At 46.5% G+C, this 15,036-nt stretch overlaps 1 protein-coding gene across 1 annotated transcript; it reads left to right on the top strand.

The window, feature by feature from the left end:
- Positions 1 to 573: 573 nt before the first annotated feature.
- LOC138064329 (thioredoxin-like) lies at positions 574 to 14,197 on the top strand. Its single transcript, XM_068926369.1, has 5 exons — positions 574 to 956; positions 8,405 to 8,509; positions 9,198 to 9,257; positions 12,169 to 12,234; positions 13,963 to 14,197. Exons 1-5 carry the CDS (start codon positions 933 to 935, stop codon positions 14,023 to 14,025), a joined length of 318 nt encoding a protein of 105 aa, XP_068782470.1. The 5' UTR covers positions 574 to 932; the 3' UTR covers positions 14,026 to 14,197.
- Positions 14,198 to 15,036: the final 839 nt, after the last annotated feature.

Here is a 15,036-nt window from a genome sequence, read left to right as displayed (position 1 = left end):
AACCAAACATGCATTTCTCTCAACATCTGCTTGTCTTTATTACAAAGACAGGTGTCAGCTCCAGCAAGGCTGTCCTATCACTTTACCCTTCTTTGCCCCACCTAGGGGGTTCTCTAACTATTCTTTCCAGAGCACAAGTCAGCAATGACTATCTCCCATCACCACCTGGGCCCTGCATCTCCCAATGGATCAGAGATGTCAGCATGCATGCAGATAGGCACAGGGGCATGCGCAGCATACGCATCATTCTTGCATGCATGTGCATGTATGGCTGCAGGGCAACACACGCCCAAAACTTAATGACCCCCCCCCCCCCAGTCCAGGGCAAATCCTGCCTCCTGCCTGCCTAAACCCAGTTAGCACTTTGTTGCAAGAGGAAAGGCTCTCCCTCTGCTCTTCCCCCTTCACTGCAGTGACTGTTATGCCTTTGCTCAACCTTGTTCTGCACTGCCAGGCTGGCACACTGCAGCCCCCTCCCTTATACTGTGCACTTCAGCCTCAACTCCTTCCCTCCCCCAGGAATACGCACGAGGGACCAATAGGGAGACACTATCCCACATGCGCAAACATTCCAGTGTACGTCATCCAGATGCTCCAGTCGCTCAGTTTTCTGCCTTCTCTCCTCCTCCTTCCCTGGAGAATCTGAGTTGAAGACTGGGCAGAGATCCTGTCCAAACAGGAAGGGGCGGGAGTTTGGTGTGTGTACAGTGCGCCCGCCAGGCTGGCAAGTATATAAGGCAGGGCTGGCCTAACAAAGGATTAGTATTTTGGAAGTGATTAGTCCGAGTTTGTTAGGTAGAACGTGCAAAAAAGTTAAGGCCGCATTTTTTTCTTCCAATCAATTCCCCCCCAAACATATGCACGCTTGCTCGCGCCTGTTTATCTGCCGAGGCAAAGCTATAGCCCCTTCAAATTACATCTGAGCAGTAGCTATGGTGAAGAGCGTGGGGAATCTGGTGAGTCCTTTCCCACTATGGTGGGGCATGCATCCTCGGGGAGTGGTTGGTGTTCTTGCGGCTGGGGCTTAGTATGGGGCTGCCTGCTTTTTTGCCTGAGGGCACCAATCTCTGTGGGGCTTGCTGCCTTTGAATGGGGAGGGAGGTGACTAGAGTGGAAGATTCCCTTACTGCCATGGCCAGCTGCGCCGCTGGGATGGCACTGCCCGAGTATGCAGGTGGCTCCTTGAAGGAAGGTAGGGAGAGATACAGACCTATTTTCCCCACTACTGGGTGCTTTGTCTTGGGTGCTGGGGCAGGGGGGGTTGCTTGTTCTTTGGTCTCTCCTTTTGAAGGTGGCTATTCTTTTCCTCTTTCGTTCCCAATGAGTTGCTTTTTCTGGCAGCCCCACAGTATGATCGGCTTGGCCTGCCATGCTTCCTGGGCTGTGCAGCAGTCATGCAAACTCTGTGTTCCCACAGTACGATACTCCTTTCTCAGGGGCCATGGGCTTGGAGAGGGGTTGCTCACAAAACAATTAGGTGGGCCTCTTTCCATTGAATAAGGGAAAAGAGGGATGTGGGTGGCAATGGAGAGAAGTCAAACAGAAAATGCCTGAAACACCCTGGAATTGCCTCGGGCATTTCCTGATACTCAGGGATGGGACATGGCATTAGGAGGTGTCTCTTAAGCCTTGATGGACCCTGATCCGTTTGTAACAACACTGTAGAGAAATAGACTTGTGGGTGAGCTGCTATGCACTCAGGTTGCACACAATTTGGCTTCCCGGGCTGCCCAGGGTAGAAAGAGGCCCTGGAGGAAAGATGGGAGGCTGTGAAACAGAGCAGTGTAGAGGCTGGGGAAAGAAGTAAATATGTCACCTAATAGTTGAATTGTCCAATAGATTAAAAGGTTTCAAATGATCAAACCACATGAATTATGCTTAGCTTCATAATTTCCTCTTTTGGAGGGATTAGGCTCCTGTTCTTTCAACCTTCAAGAAATCTCAAGTCTTCCTTCCCTGTATGCGGGCATCAGGACTTCATTGCTTACCCTAATATTTAAGTCTTAAGGTAACTTGTCTGGGCCTGTAGGTAGGGGACCAAGTTGCTTTCTTGATAGAGACAGGAAACCAGGAACGTCAGCTAAGTAGCTAGGAAATTCATGGAAAGCTGCAATCCAGTGGCCTTGACTTGAAAGGAATTACCAAGAGCACATTTTTGTATTGGAATAACTATGTAGATCTAGACCAATTTGAATAGCTGCTGACATAACAAGTATCTCCCTTGTTATGGTGGTGTTTAACTTGTGCTCCTGAAAAGTAAAATGGACCAAAAGATTCATCTCAACTACTGTCAGGGGAAAAAGAATGATGACTTGAGTTGAGTCCTACCGCAATCAAATTCTTCTTTATGGCTCCTTTCCACTACCCCCTTCTACACTGGGGGGGGGGTAGGAGACAGGGACAACTTCTTGACTAAGGATTGAGTGAGACTTTTTAATGTAGAATAGAGCGGAGAGTGGATAAACTTGAAGGCGCTATACCTCCTAAGCCGATTCTAACTAAAAGTGGGGTAGGATTCTACCGTTCTCCCAACTAGGAGCAGAGATTTCAGTACTCAGATACTTCAGATACTTCAGGGGAATGGTATAGTGACACGGTAGTCAGTAAAACACCACTCAAGTCAGGATGCCTCCAGCTGGTGCGTGCAGCCAGGGGAGACAGCATGGGACATGGCTATGGAGGCTCCTCTTGCACCTCTCCTGGGAAGCCTGCATGCTCGATTGGCTCTCTGAAATGCCTGTACACCAAGGCACGCAGCATGGGGAATAAACAGGAAGAGTTAGAGATCTGTGTGCGGTCGCAGGGCCATGATCTCATTGCAGTTACAGAGACATGGTGGGATAGCTCACATGACTGGGATGCTGTCATGGATGGCTATGTGCTTTTTAGGAAAGAGAGGCCAGGATGGCGAGGTGGTGGAGTTGCCCTTTATGTGAGGGAGCAACTAGAATGTATGGAGCTCTGCCTCGGGGTGGATGAAGAGCAAGTTGAGAGCCTATGGGTAAGGATAAAAGGGCAGGCTAACATGGGTGACACTGTTGTGGGGGGTTTACTATAGGCCACCTGATCGGGAAGAGGAAGTCGATGAGGCCTTCTACAGACAGCTGGAAGTAGCCTCACAATCACAGGCCCTGGTTCTCATGGGAGACTTCAACCACCCTGACACCTGCTGGGAAGAGAGCACAGCTAGGCACAAACAGTCAAAGAGGTTCCTGCAGAGCACTGAGGATAATTTCTTGACTCAGGTGGTGGAGATGCCAACAAGGAGAGGTGCAATGCTAGACCTTGTACTAACAAACAAAGAAGGTCTAGTTGGAGATGTGAAGGTTGGGGGGGGCAGCCTTTGCTGCAGTGACCATGAGATGGTGGAGTTGAGGATCCTGCGAGGAGGAAGCAGGACAATAAGTAGGATCGCAACCCTGGACTTCAGGAGAGCTAACTTTGGCCTCTTCAGGGACCTGCTTGGAGGAATCTCATGGGGGAGGGCCCTAGAAGGAAGAGGGGTCCAAGAAAGATGGTTAGTATTCAAGGATCACCTCCTCCAGGCTCAAGACAGGTGCATCCCTCTGAGTAAGAAGTCCAGCAAAGTGGGCAGCAGACCTGCATGGATGAGCAAGGGACTCCTGGCAAAACTCCAACAGAAGAAGGAAGTCTACAGAATGTGGAAAAGGGGACAGGCCACTTAGGAGGAATACAGGGACATTGTCAGAGTGTGCAGGGATGCGACAAGGAAGGCCAAGGCCCATTTGGAATTAAATCTGGCAAGAGATGTCCAGGACAACAAGAAGGGGTTCTTCAAATACATCAGTAGCAAAAGGAAGACTAGGGAAAAATGTGGGCCCACTGCTGAATGGGGTGGGGGCCCTGGTAACAAAGGATACAGAGAAGGCAGAATTAATGAATGCTGCCTTTGCTTCAGTCTTCACTGCTAAGGCCAGCCCTGGGGAATTCCAGACCCTGGGGACAAGAGAGGAAGGCTGGAGAAAGGAAGACTGTCTTGCATACATACATGGAAGAGAAACATTTATCCTCTTGAAAAAAAGAATAGGAAAATGCAAAGGGCAATGGCCCCTCATCTCCTAAGTGGGATCTATCACCCACCAAGTGGCGTACAACAAAGGGAAGATCCTTCTGAAACACAGGAAGAGGCACCAAGAATGAAATAAATGCAAATAAAAAAAAGTTCCATTAAAGAGTCCCATTGTTTTAGAAAGTTGAAAGGAATTAAATTTTATATGGAATATTTCTGTTCCTGGAAGAATCTTTCCAAGAGGGGAACTCTAAAGTTGCTTGCTATATCATTAGCCCTGTTTATTTTTTTCAGTATTTATAACTGAGCAAACATAGCTTATATAAGTGAATGCTTCTGAACTGTAGAAGGCCCATGACCCATGAAGCAGGGATTCTGTCTGCCCTAACTTGTCCTTTTGGTGGTGGCACAAAAACAAAACAAAACAAAATAGTTTTTTATATCTGATTTTTCCTATCCACTGATTCCTGCCTGCTTTTTAGCTTTCCAAAAATCAGTACCCCCTCCTACATAATATGGCCCCAGATGAAACTACTTAAGAGGCAGCACCAGCGCATCTTATTCCAGCAATGCAAGCTTTAATGTCACATCAGTGAAGCAGCACTGACCTGAGGAGAAGGGAAATCATACAAGTCTGGGTAGGGATGGTGTCTATGAAATACTTCCTTCTCATCATTACACAGCATTTTTTTCCAAAGTCACTGAGAGCCAAGAATAATGCAAGGTTTGCCCTCAGCATGCATGCTGCTGTAACTAATGCTGCACAGAAGGGTGCTTCACCATTTGATCAAAGGTTATTATCAAGGGAACAACTCCGCCACCTACTACCCTGCCTACCCTTCCCCTTTGCAACACACTGGGGCCCACTGTAATTCCAAGGAAACACAGTGATAATAACAGTCCAGTAATATTCTCCCCTCTGGCTTTATTATTAAAATCATTTTGCACTGTCAGAAATAAAGCCAAAGCAACCAACCAAACATGCATTTCTCTCAACATCTGCTTGTCTTTATTACAAAGACAGGTGTCAGCTCCAGCAAGGCTGTCCTATCACTTTACCCTTCTTTGCCCCACCTAGGGGGTTCTCTAACTATTCTTTCCAGAGCACAAGTCAGCAATGACTATCTCCCATCACCACCTGGGCCCTGCATCTCCCAATGGATCAGAGATGTCAGCATGCATGCAGATAGGCACAGGGGCATGCGCAGCATAAGCATCATTCTTGCATGCATGCAGATTGGGGGAAGCCAATGCCACTCCAGTCCTCATCTCCCTCAAGGGCAAGAAGGAGGAGCCAGGAAACTACAGGCCTGTCAGCCTCACCTCCATCCCTGGAAAGGTGATGGAGCAGCTCATCCTGGAGGTCCTCACTAAGCATGTGGAGGACAAGAAGGTGATCAGGAGTAGTCAGCCTGGATTCACCAAAGGGAAATCATGCTTGACCAATCTGATAGCCTTCTAGGATGGGATGACTGGCTGGGTGGATGAGGGCAGAGCAGTGGATGTTGTCTCCCTGGACTTCAGCAAGGCTTTTGACACTGTCTCCCACAGCATCCTCATAGGTAAACTCAGGAAGTGCAGGCTGGATGAGTGGACAGTGAGGTGGATTGAGAACTGGCTGGATGGCAGAGTTCCGAGGGTTGTGGCCAGTGGTGCAGCGTCTAGTTGGAGGCCTGTAGCTAGTGGTGTCCCCCAGGGGTCAGTCCTGGGTCTAGTCTTGTTCAACAGCACGTGCAGTCTTCTGTTTTGAAGTCCTGGTTGCATAGTATTTCAGGGTTAATTTTGTTAAATAAGGAGGCTTGACATCATAGCCTATCCTGCTCAAATATAAAAAAAAAAAAAACCCTCTCTGTGTGCTTATTATCTTGTGTGAGCTGACTTCTTTAAAGCAACTTCTGATCACGTTTCTGGCCTTCATGTGTCTGGAAATAGTTTCCAGGAAGATTTGCTCCATCATCTTCCCAGGGAAGGATGTGAGGCTGACTGGCCTGTAGATCCCCAGAGTCTCCTTCTTGCCCTTTTTGAAGACAGGGATGACACTCGCTCTCTTCCAGTCCTGAGGAACCGCCTCTGATTGCCGTGTCCTTTCAAAGATAATTGAAAGTTGCCTCGCAATGCCATCAGCCAGCTCCCTCAGCACACATGGGTGCATGCTGTCGGGCCCCTGGACTTGTGTCTGTGCAGTTTAAGTGTTCCCTAACCTCATCTCCCTCTACTGAGGGTAAGTCTTCCTTGCTCCAGCCTTCTCCTCTGGTCGCAGGGGCCTGGGATTCCTGAAGGCCAGTCTTACCAGTAAAGACCGAGGCAAAGGCAGCAACCTCTGCCTTTTCTGTGTCCTTTGTCAGCAAGGCCTTTGCCCTGTTTAGCAGCAGGGCTATGTTTTTCCCTAGCCTTCCTTTTGCTTCTCATTTTCTTGTAGTAGCCTTTCTTGTTGCCCTTCATGTCCCTCAGCAGGTTCAAGTCCAGATGGGCTTTGGCTTTCCTAACCCCGTCCTTGCATGCTCAGACAGTGTCTCTATATTCCTCCTGGGTCACCTGTCCCTGCTTCCACCTCCTGCATGCTTCCTTTTCCTGTTTGAGTTTAGTGAGGAGCTCCTTGTTCATCCATGCAGGTGTCCTGCTGCCTTCGTTTGATTTCCTACTTGTTGGACTGGACCATTCGTGAGCTTGGAAATGCTCGTTGTAAATACTAAAGCTAGCTCATCTGCTGCTGGAAGCAATGGACTCAAAACCTTGTCCTTGGTTAGTAGCCTCCTAGTTTGAGGCATCCCCTCCTTCTACTCGAACCTTGTCACCTGTTTTCTCCCACTGAGGCCTGCTAGCCCTCAGTTTGAATGGAGCATGCTTCACTTTGCCCAAGGATAATACAACCAAGATGAGCTCTGGCACATCCTTAACTAAACGTGCAGTTCGGTGGTCAAAGAATACTGGCCACAGCTTTCCCCCAAAGCTTTCCCAGACCCTACCCAAAGAGAAGGCTGGCAATATAGCTATTTGATATCCCCTAGCAGTTTGACCAAGCAGCCTTTTTTGGGGGGGAAGCTTCCCCTTTACTGCGGAAGATATTCTGTTTTTCATGTGAAGGCTTCTCCTCTTATACTTGTCACAGAAAAGTGGGACTCAACAATTGGAAAGGCTAAAGGGATTCTTGTGCTACTGCTGTCTTCCTTCCTCCAGGAACACTAAGCTCTTTGTGGAAGGCACCATTGCGTCGCCCCACTCTGCGATCTCTCACTCACATGAGGCCCTGAAAGCTTTAAAACCCTACCACATCTGACTTCAGTCTCATCCCAGTAGTGTTAGCTGATAACCTATAATGAGGCATCGCCTGTAACAGCTACTTAATAGCAGCCAAGAATCAGGTCTACAGTTGGTGTGTTCTTTGTGTGTGTCTGACAACCTGTAGGTACTGTTTCCTCCCATTCTCTTCCTTGTACTGAGATGTGTAGGTGGCATGAAGTGCATGAGTGTTATGATTGTGCAATTGCAGAAAGGGCTAGGTAAGAAGATGATGCCTCTCAATTGGCAGGGTGCAGGAAGTAGGAGATAGTAAAAGGAGCTGGTGATATTAGAATGCAGAGGCTTTACTGGAAATCACGATTTGGTGGGGGAATAGCTAGTTTTTATTATGGAACTTGTGGTGTTTAGGCGTTCCAGGGAATTAGCGTGGATTGCTGCCCATTGGGGATGGGGTACTTTGGAGGCCGGAGTGCAAGAATGTGCAGTATGTCAATATAGGGGAATGGAGGGGGGGAGACAGAGGAGCCCTTAATGTTTCCCTACTTTAAGAACTGTTGATGTAAGATCAGTGACTGACACCTTTGATATCAGCGTAAATTGAGATCAGTAATTAAGATGAGAGAGTGGACCTGCATATCAGGTTGCACTTCTGAGGATAGCTCGTGTGAAAACTTAGCCACAGGGAAGGTGTACTGCAGTGTGCATCTAGCGTTATGGCAAATTATAAAGGCTGTCATGTAGCAGCCTTAAGGTTAGAGCTGGCATTGGCAGGGGAGCATCTGCTTATGTATTAAATGTACTTGTGAAAGACTTGACCATTTGCACTCTGGGCTTTTCACTTGTATGATATTCTCTGGGGGGGGGGGGTAATTTGTGATTGAGCATTGTCATTTCATTCCTAACTGAATAGCCAACCAGAAGATGCTGGCTGATGCCAACACACTGATGTAAGCACGTCAATTGTGAGTAGCTTTTGTGCTGACAGAAATTTCCCAGTTACAATAAAAGTATTTAAAGAGCTATCAAAGCAGTGTATGAAGGCTGATGGCAAGCTAGCTTTGGGATTACTCTAATGTACTTGGGAAGGAGGAAAAGCAAATGGTATGCTTAATCTGTTTGATTTTTTTTTTCTAGTCAGAATTTGAGGCAGAACTGAAATCTGCTGGTGAAAAGCTTGTAGTAGTTGATTTTTCTGCCACTTGGTGTGGACCATGCAAAACAATCAAGCCCTTTTTTCACGTAAGTAGCCTTTCTAAATCTGTTCTGTCAGCTGAGTAACTTAAAGCAAGTCCAAGAAGTTTTGTGCTGCTTGACAATGGGCGGGAGACATTTTTGCCTAGTGTGATCACGATTGTATTTCCAGGGGGAGGAAAAAAAAAAAAATCACTGAAGTACCCACTTAATGATTGCTGGGAAAAATCAACTGAATTTTGATTCAGTTTAAAGCTCAACTTCATTAACTGTTGCCCTAATGCCAGCCCTGCATCAAAGGTCTCCAGGGCTTCTGTCTCAAGAACTGGGGATAATTAAAACATTCCTTTTTAAGTTCAGTTGTATTCTTAGTTGGAACACTATCTCTTGCTAAAACATGAGACTGCACTGTAGCATTCTGTTGTATTTTGAATGTGGACAATCTTTAGTTTGTACTAGTGCCTTGTGATAGTCAAGCCTTTTCCCTTGGGGAGGAAGGTGTTAGAATAAGCTTAGATTTGTCTAAGGATTAAGTTGCAAAATGCTCAAATATTGGGGACAAAAGATTTGATTGCTGTGCTGGTTAGGAAAATAGCTACTTTAATGTAATAAGGCAAGACTCATCATGGGGGGGAGTCTCCGATATTATACTTCCCATGTGCATGTGTTTTAAAACAAGGCTATTCTGAAGTGCTAATGTAATTATACCGTTTTTTTCTCTTCCCTCCCCTTGTAGAGTTTGTGTGAGAAGTTTGGTGAAGTAGTGTTCATTGAAATTGATGTGGATGATGCTCAGGTATGGTCCTGGAATGCTGCCTGGTGATGGCAGCTGTAAGGGTAAGGCGGAGGTAACGCCTGGTCTCCCAGCAGGGACAGAAACACAAACACAAGGCACACTAGGGTCGCTACTGAGTGTTCATTATCTCTGCGTCTAAGCGAGGGTTCCCCAATGATTTCCCGATCGAGGCAATAATGGAGCGGAAGAGTCCATGGCACCGCTGAGTGCCGGTCCATGGCGAAGAACGCCGGCGGGGGGGGGCACGGGCACTATATGAGGTTTTCATGGACTACACACACACGCAGTAAGCATATTGAGCTCATCGCTACTTCCGAGCCAAAGCCCAGGTGTAGCGCCACACTGGCACGGGCTCAGCCACGTGACTATGGCTCAGCATGCCCTTTTCCCACGGAACGGTCTGGCTAGCTTCCATCGCCTATCTCCTCGACATTCCCCATACACTCCACCCTTGCCATGGAAAGCTAGTTACAGGCCACCCCAATCTTCAGAAGGGCACGGGGTATGAGGGCAAGGGAGTTTACAAAGCAATGGAATCAAAACATAGCATAAAATAAAGCAAAAGATAAACAAGAGTCCTCCTTGTATGAGGTGACCCAGCCGTCCCCTTTAGGGAGCCAAACCAATTAGCCAGCCAGGCATCTCCGTCGTGCTGCCGGATATGTTGGATAATATCTTGTAAGTGGCTGATATCAATCTCAATAGACACTGATTCATCAGTGATGTTAAAACAGTACATCTGATGGCAAATAGTGGGGCTATGCTTATAGCCCTGAGGAAGGACTTGAAACTTATATTGCTTATTCTTTCGTGTAAATGCAATTTGATCCTGTGATTGCGGGGATATAGAGATGGCGAACAATGCATTCACTAAGTCAATGACAGCTTTCCATTCCTGCAGATGTTTCCCTACTCCTTCTAGCAGAGTTACCATGTCAGGTATTACAGCTGCTAATGGTGGAGCAATTTTATTTCGCTCCCTATAACCCACAGTCACAGGCCATGAACCATCAGGCTTCCAAACAGGCCAGATAGGACTATTGAAAGTTGACAGAGCAGGGTGTATTGTTTGAGTCTTCAATAAAGCGTCTAGAGTTTCCTGAATCTCCTTTTCCCCACCAGGAATCCTATAGTGCTTCACTTGCACCACAGTGGGGGGAACTGGTAAATCCACTGGGTCCCATTTTGGCTACCCTCTAATCAAAGTAATGTATCACAACTGTGGTAACACAGGATTTTTTTTTTCCCAAAGGAGAACAATCCTATCAGGGGCTGAATAGTTCTGCCCAGTAACACGTCGATCCCCAAGATGTACTCTTGAATCGGTGCTAATAAAACAGGGGGAGAAAATGGGATTTTTTTGGCCAATTGCTAACATAACTACAGCCCATACTGCTGGGGTGGCCAATCCTCCCACTCCCCCGACATATAGGGGTAGTGGCCTTCCCCAGAGCTACTGCGCTATGTAATACGGTACATAGTCCGGCTTCCATCGCCTGTCTCCTCGACATTCTTCCAAATTGCCCCATACAACAGCTAATGAGCCACAGAAGTAGCAATGAAGCACTTAAGTAGCTGCACGGTCACACTTTTACATTGAGAGGCTTAGGGATAGCTTGTTTCTTTGAGGAACAGAGATGGGGCTTAGTGTCTCTACTGGAAAAGCAGTAAGTTTTTAGGACACCTGAACAGAATGTCAGCAGCAAACTACATTGGGGTGTTTGCAGGTCCTACCTCATGCATATCACAGGGGTCAACTTAAGAGCATTAGTTCAGAAGGTCTGAGGCCTTGAGCTGTTGTGCTGTTGTCTTCCCTAAAACTACTGAATCACATAACTGCCTGGTGGTCTCAGTCTGGTCCTTCTACTGCACTTCAGATGTTAATTCTGGCCCCATTTTTCCCCTTTCACGTCCCAAATTAAGTGTGGGAAAAAGTCTGCTTTGTATCAATTGCTGCAAGATAGTGTGGCTACTCAGACAACCTCAGTTTGAAATAAGAGCTGCTGTGGGACGTTCCAGAATACTTTTTTATTAAAAAAAAAGAAAGAGCAGGGGCAGGCAGCCTTCCCCTACAACACAACTTGGTTAGCTAATGCCTCTAAAAAATTGATGCTTTGTTCCTCCAGCCCTTGCCAAAGCTTCTGAGCCACTGTTCCTAGTACAATTGAAATGTAACTAGCAAGAACCTACCTATTGTAGTTTAACCAAGCTTGCAAGCTTGCAGAAGCAATACTTGGGGTTGAAGAGAAATTTACTCCTGGTCAGACTGGTGGAGACGGTCAAGGGCTTGCTGGCCTTTTTTGTTCCGATATGGGGGTGCTGTCCACTTTCTAGGATTACTCGGGTCCTGAACGATTCCATTGCCTGCTTCAATCAGGTGATATGTTTTGCTCATAGCTTTTTGGTCTTGGCTGGCTACTGCAGTCTGAAGCATAGTGGAAGAGTATGGCACAGAGCCAGAGCTAATTGAACATCTCGTGCATGGCTGCCCCTAACTGTAGCAGGTTGAATTGTGAATGTAGGCCATTATTCCCAGGCCTGTGTTCTTGAGCTGTACTTGAAGTACTTTTGCGTCCAAGCTTCAGTAATCACCAAGCTGTTAATCTGTGCTTGCTTATAAATGGAGGCGTTCTGATGCATAAGGCGCTGTCAGATTATAGACCTGATGAGCAGGTGTGTTTGCTGTCAGATGAATTAGATGCTGAAGGGAGGATCTTGTAGGCTTGTTACAGGGAGATGCAATGTTGTGCTGCTTTTGTGGAAGTCATGGACTGATAGAGGTGCTGTTTTACCTGTTTATTAGTAATAATGGCTTCGTTGGGGCATTGTCTAAGCTGAAGAGATCCAGTGGGTTCTAATTTTAACAACCTTCAAACCTGGTCAACTGAAGACTGTCCTCTGTCTCTTCTAGGATGTTGCTATGCACTGTGATGTCAAGTGTATGCCAACATTCCAGTTCTACAAGAATGGAAAGAAGGTAAGGTCTATCTCTTTTTTTGCACTCCTGCTATACAGCAGGCAAGAAGAGGCTGAAAACCTGAGGCGTCTCAGACTATGCAGCCTGTTTTCTCTTGCTAGCATGCCTGGGCACAAATGGCTTTAGAGCATTCAAGAACAAGTCCATCTTGGTCCCTGAAGAAATGCTATACTATAGCATGGGTCAGTAGCTCACCAATAAAGCAAACGCTTAAGTCAGAGCTAACAAACGGAGCTAGTGTTATAGAGTTGTTTATATATAGTGTTATATCTTATGGGCAAAGCTTCATGTAGAGTTAACAATAGGGTTAGGAGTCTATGTTGAGCCTGCTTTTGTTTGCTTAGCACCCTGCTCTAGTTGCTCTTGGCTACTGTTTGGCTGCTGGATGCAAATTTTGTTAGTGCTGAGACTTGATGCTATGTCTAGAGAATCCCACCCACATGCAAGCCTCTAACATGGCTGAATATACAGACAAGGCCATAGTAACTGATTGAGTGCTCTTAAATGGGTAGTGCAACTTGATGTGAGGTGGTGGTCCTCTGTGTCAAGGTATTAAGTAGAGACCTCCTGTCTGTTCCACCCGAAAGTACATGAGATGAAATGCAGGGCCTATTTTGACACGTTAGTGGGTTGGCTGCATGGAGCACTTGTGACTTAGTATCTGCATGGAATAGACTGGCTTCTGAACTAAATGTGTCGTCTTGGTTGTGTTAAAAGCCCCCAAGGTGGTATGAGCCTTGAAACATGCTTTGAAGTTGGCGGGGTGGGGGTGGAGGGGTTGTGGTCTGTGTAAGTATCACAATGGCAAATGATAGGATTTTTTTTTTTTTCCCCCCCTAAATGTGGGCATCGGGTGTTGGGTAGACTGCAGCCTGAATCAATATGGAGTTGAATACTGGATGAGAGTAACAATGTAGCTTTGTTACTCTCCTCAGGATAACCTTCATCTAGATGAACCAAAGGTAATGAGGTTTGCAGAAATGGTCTAACTGGGATGTGACAGTAGATAAAAGCTATGCTTGTTCATTGTGTAACTGTTTTATTTTGGGTGACCGCTACAGATTTTTGTTTTCCCTCTTCCTTTTGAACGCATGACTATCAAGAAGTAGATTTAATGACCTGTAGCATAGTCTTCTCTCTCCTTCCTGCCTCCCCCCCGCCTCCCCACACACACCTTGAGGTAGTAGAAGACAGAGCCAGACTTTTCTCAGAGGTGCGCAGCAAAAGGATGGAAGGCAATAGTTGTAAAGTTGCAACAAGGGAAAGGGCATAAAATTTTTACTAAGGGGTTAAGCACTGGAACAGGTTGCCCAGAGGCTGTCACATCTTCATCCTTTGAGTCTTTGAAAACTCAGCTGGACAAGGTCCTGAGCAATCTAAACTTTGTTGTTAGTCCTGCTTTTGGGGGGGGGGGGGGGGGGAGGAACTAGAGGCCTCCAGAGGTTCCTTTCAGCCTGCATTTTTGAGTCTGTTATACCACTGGTGCTAGACTGAGTGCTCTTCCTCATATATAGACAGCTCCATCTGGCTGTCTGAGTTGAGCATAGGCTATTGTCCAGCTTGAGTTGAATGGGCGCTGGATGGTCCCTTTAAACCTCTGACAACTTGGGGGTGAACTGCATTAGTGGTGGCAGAGGAGAATACCTAAATGACTGTATGGATACTGTGGAATTAGATATTGTGAAATATTTTGTGCAGCACTTCCTAAAGAACAAACTATCTTTACAGGTGCAAGAATTTTCTGGGGCCAACAGAGAGAAGCTGGAAGAGACCATTGAAAGTCTAGTCTAGTCTCGTCTCCAGCTGTGGAGCCGTTTGGAGCATGACTGCTATGCTTAGGCTAAATCAGTCCAACTCTTCTACTTAAATCTAAGCAAGCTTGCTAGAACATGTCATGGAAATTGTCCTCTTGGTCTACGTAAATGAGTACAATAAAATGTGACTTCGTCACTTTTGGATATTATTTGGTTTTGGTGTGTGACTGGAGATGAAGTCCTCAATGTCAGTGCCTGGCAGTGAATGTTGGGTGGATTGCCTACTTCTGTGCTAAAGCTTTCTAGGTACAACAGTTCCTGTCAAATGCAACCTCATTTGTCACTAGGCTATTGCTGGGAGGGAGCGTGCTGGACAAGGAGAGCAGTGACAGCCGCTTTAGTCTGTCATCACCTTACCCAGGGGCAGTGGCCATCTCTCATCTGGAAGCCAGGTTGTTGCTCTGCAGATACAGTAGGTAAGTTTGAGAAATGTAGGAAAGGAGGTGGTTGCCAACAGGGATGGGTTTATTTCGTCTTACCTCCAAACAATAGTGAAGGTAAAGCTCATTTTTAGCTGAAAGCTCTCTTAACTTAAAAAGCCTCAAAGCTATTAAGCTTGGTCTGAAGCTTTAGACCCGAGGGTTGGTGCTATCCTTATGCTCAGATGTTTTTTAATACATCCTTGGAAATAAAAGGTAACCAAGCCCTGTCTTGTATGTGATTAACGTGGCAAAAATGACTTTTTGCTATTGTTAGCAGCAAAATATGTTAGTTTAAAGTTGGCTGCCTCGCAAACTGGAGCAAGTATGACCTTAAAAGGTAAGACTCCTAGTGTCCAAAGATTGCTGCTTGCTTCTATACTAGTGCTTTGCGAGGACATACTGCACACTTTCCTTTTGCTCAACAGTAAGTTGGGCTCTGCAGCCCTGTAGATCTGCATTGGATTGTCCAGATTAGTGCTGACCTGCCTATCTCTGCATGCTAGTTAACTCCTGGAGTCACTGATGGGGAATTGCTTTCTTCTCCCACACAAAAATCGCTCCCCTCC

Source organism: Struthio camelus, chromosome W (genome assembly GCF_040807025.1).
Source record: "Struthio camelus isolate bStrCam1 chromosome W, bStrCam1.hap1, whole genome shotgun sequence".
Lineage (NCBI taxonomy): Eukaryota > Metazoa > Chordata > Aves > Struthioniformes > Struthionidae > Struthio > Struthio camelus.
This window is presented reverse-complemented; position numbering and strand designations above follow the sequence as displayed.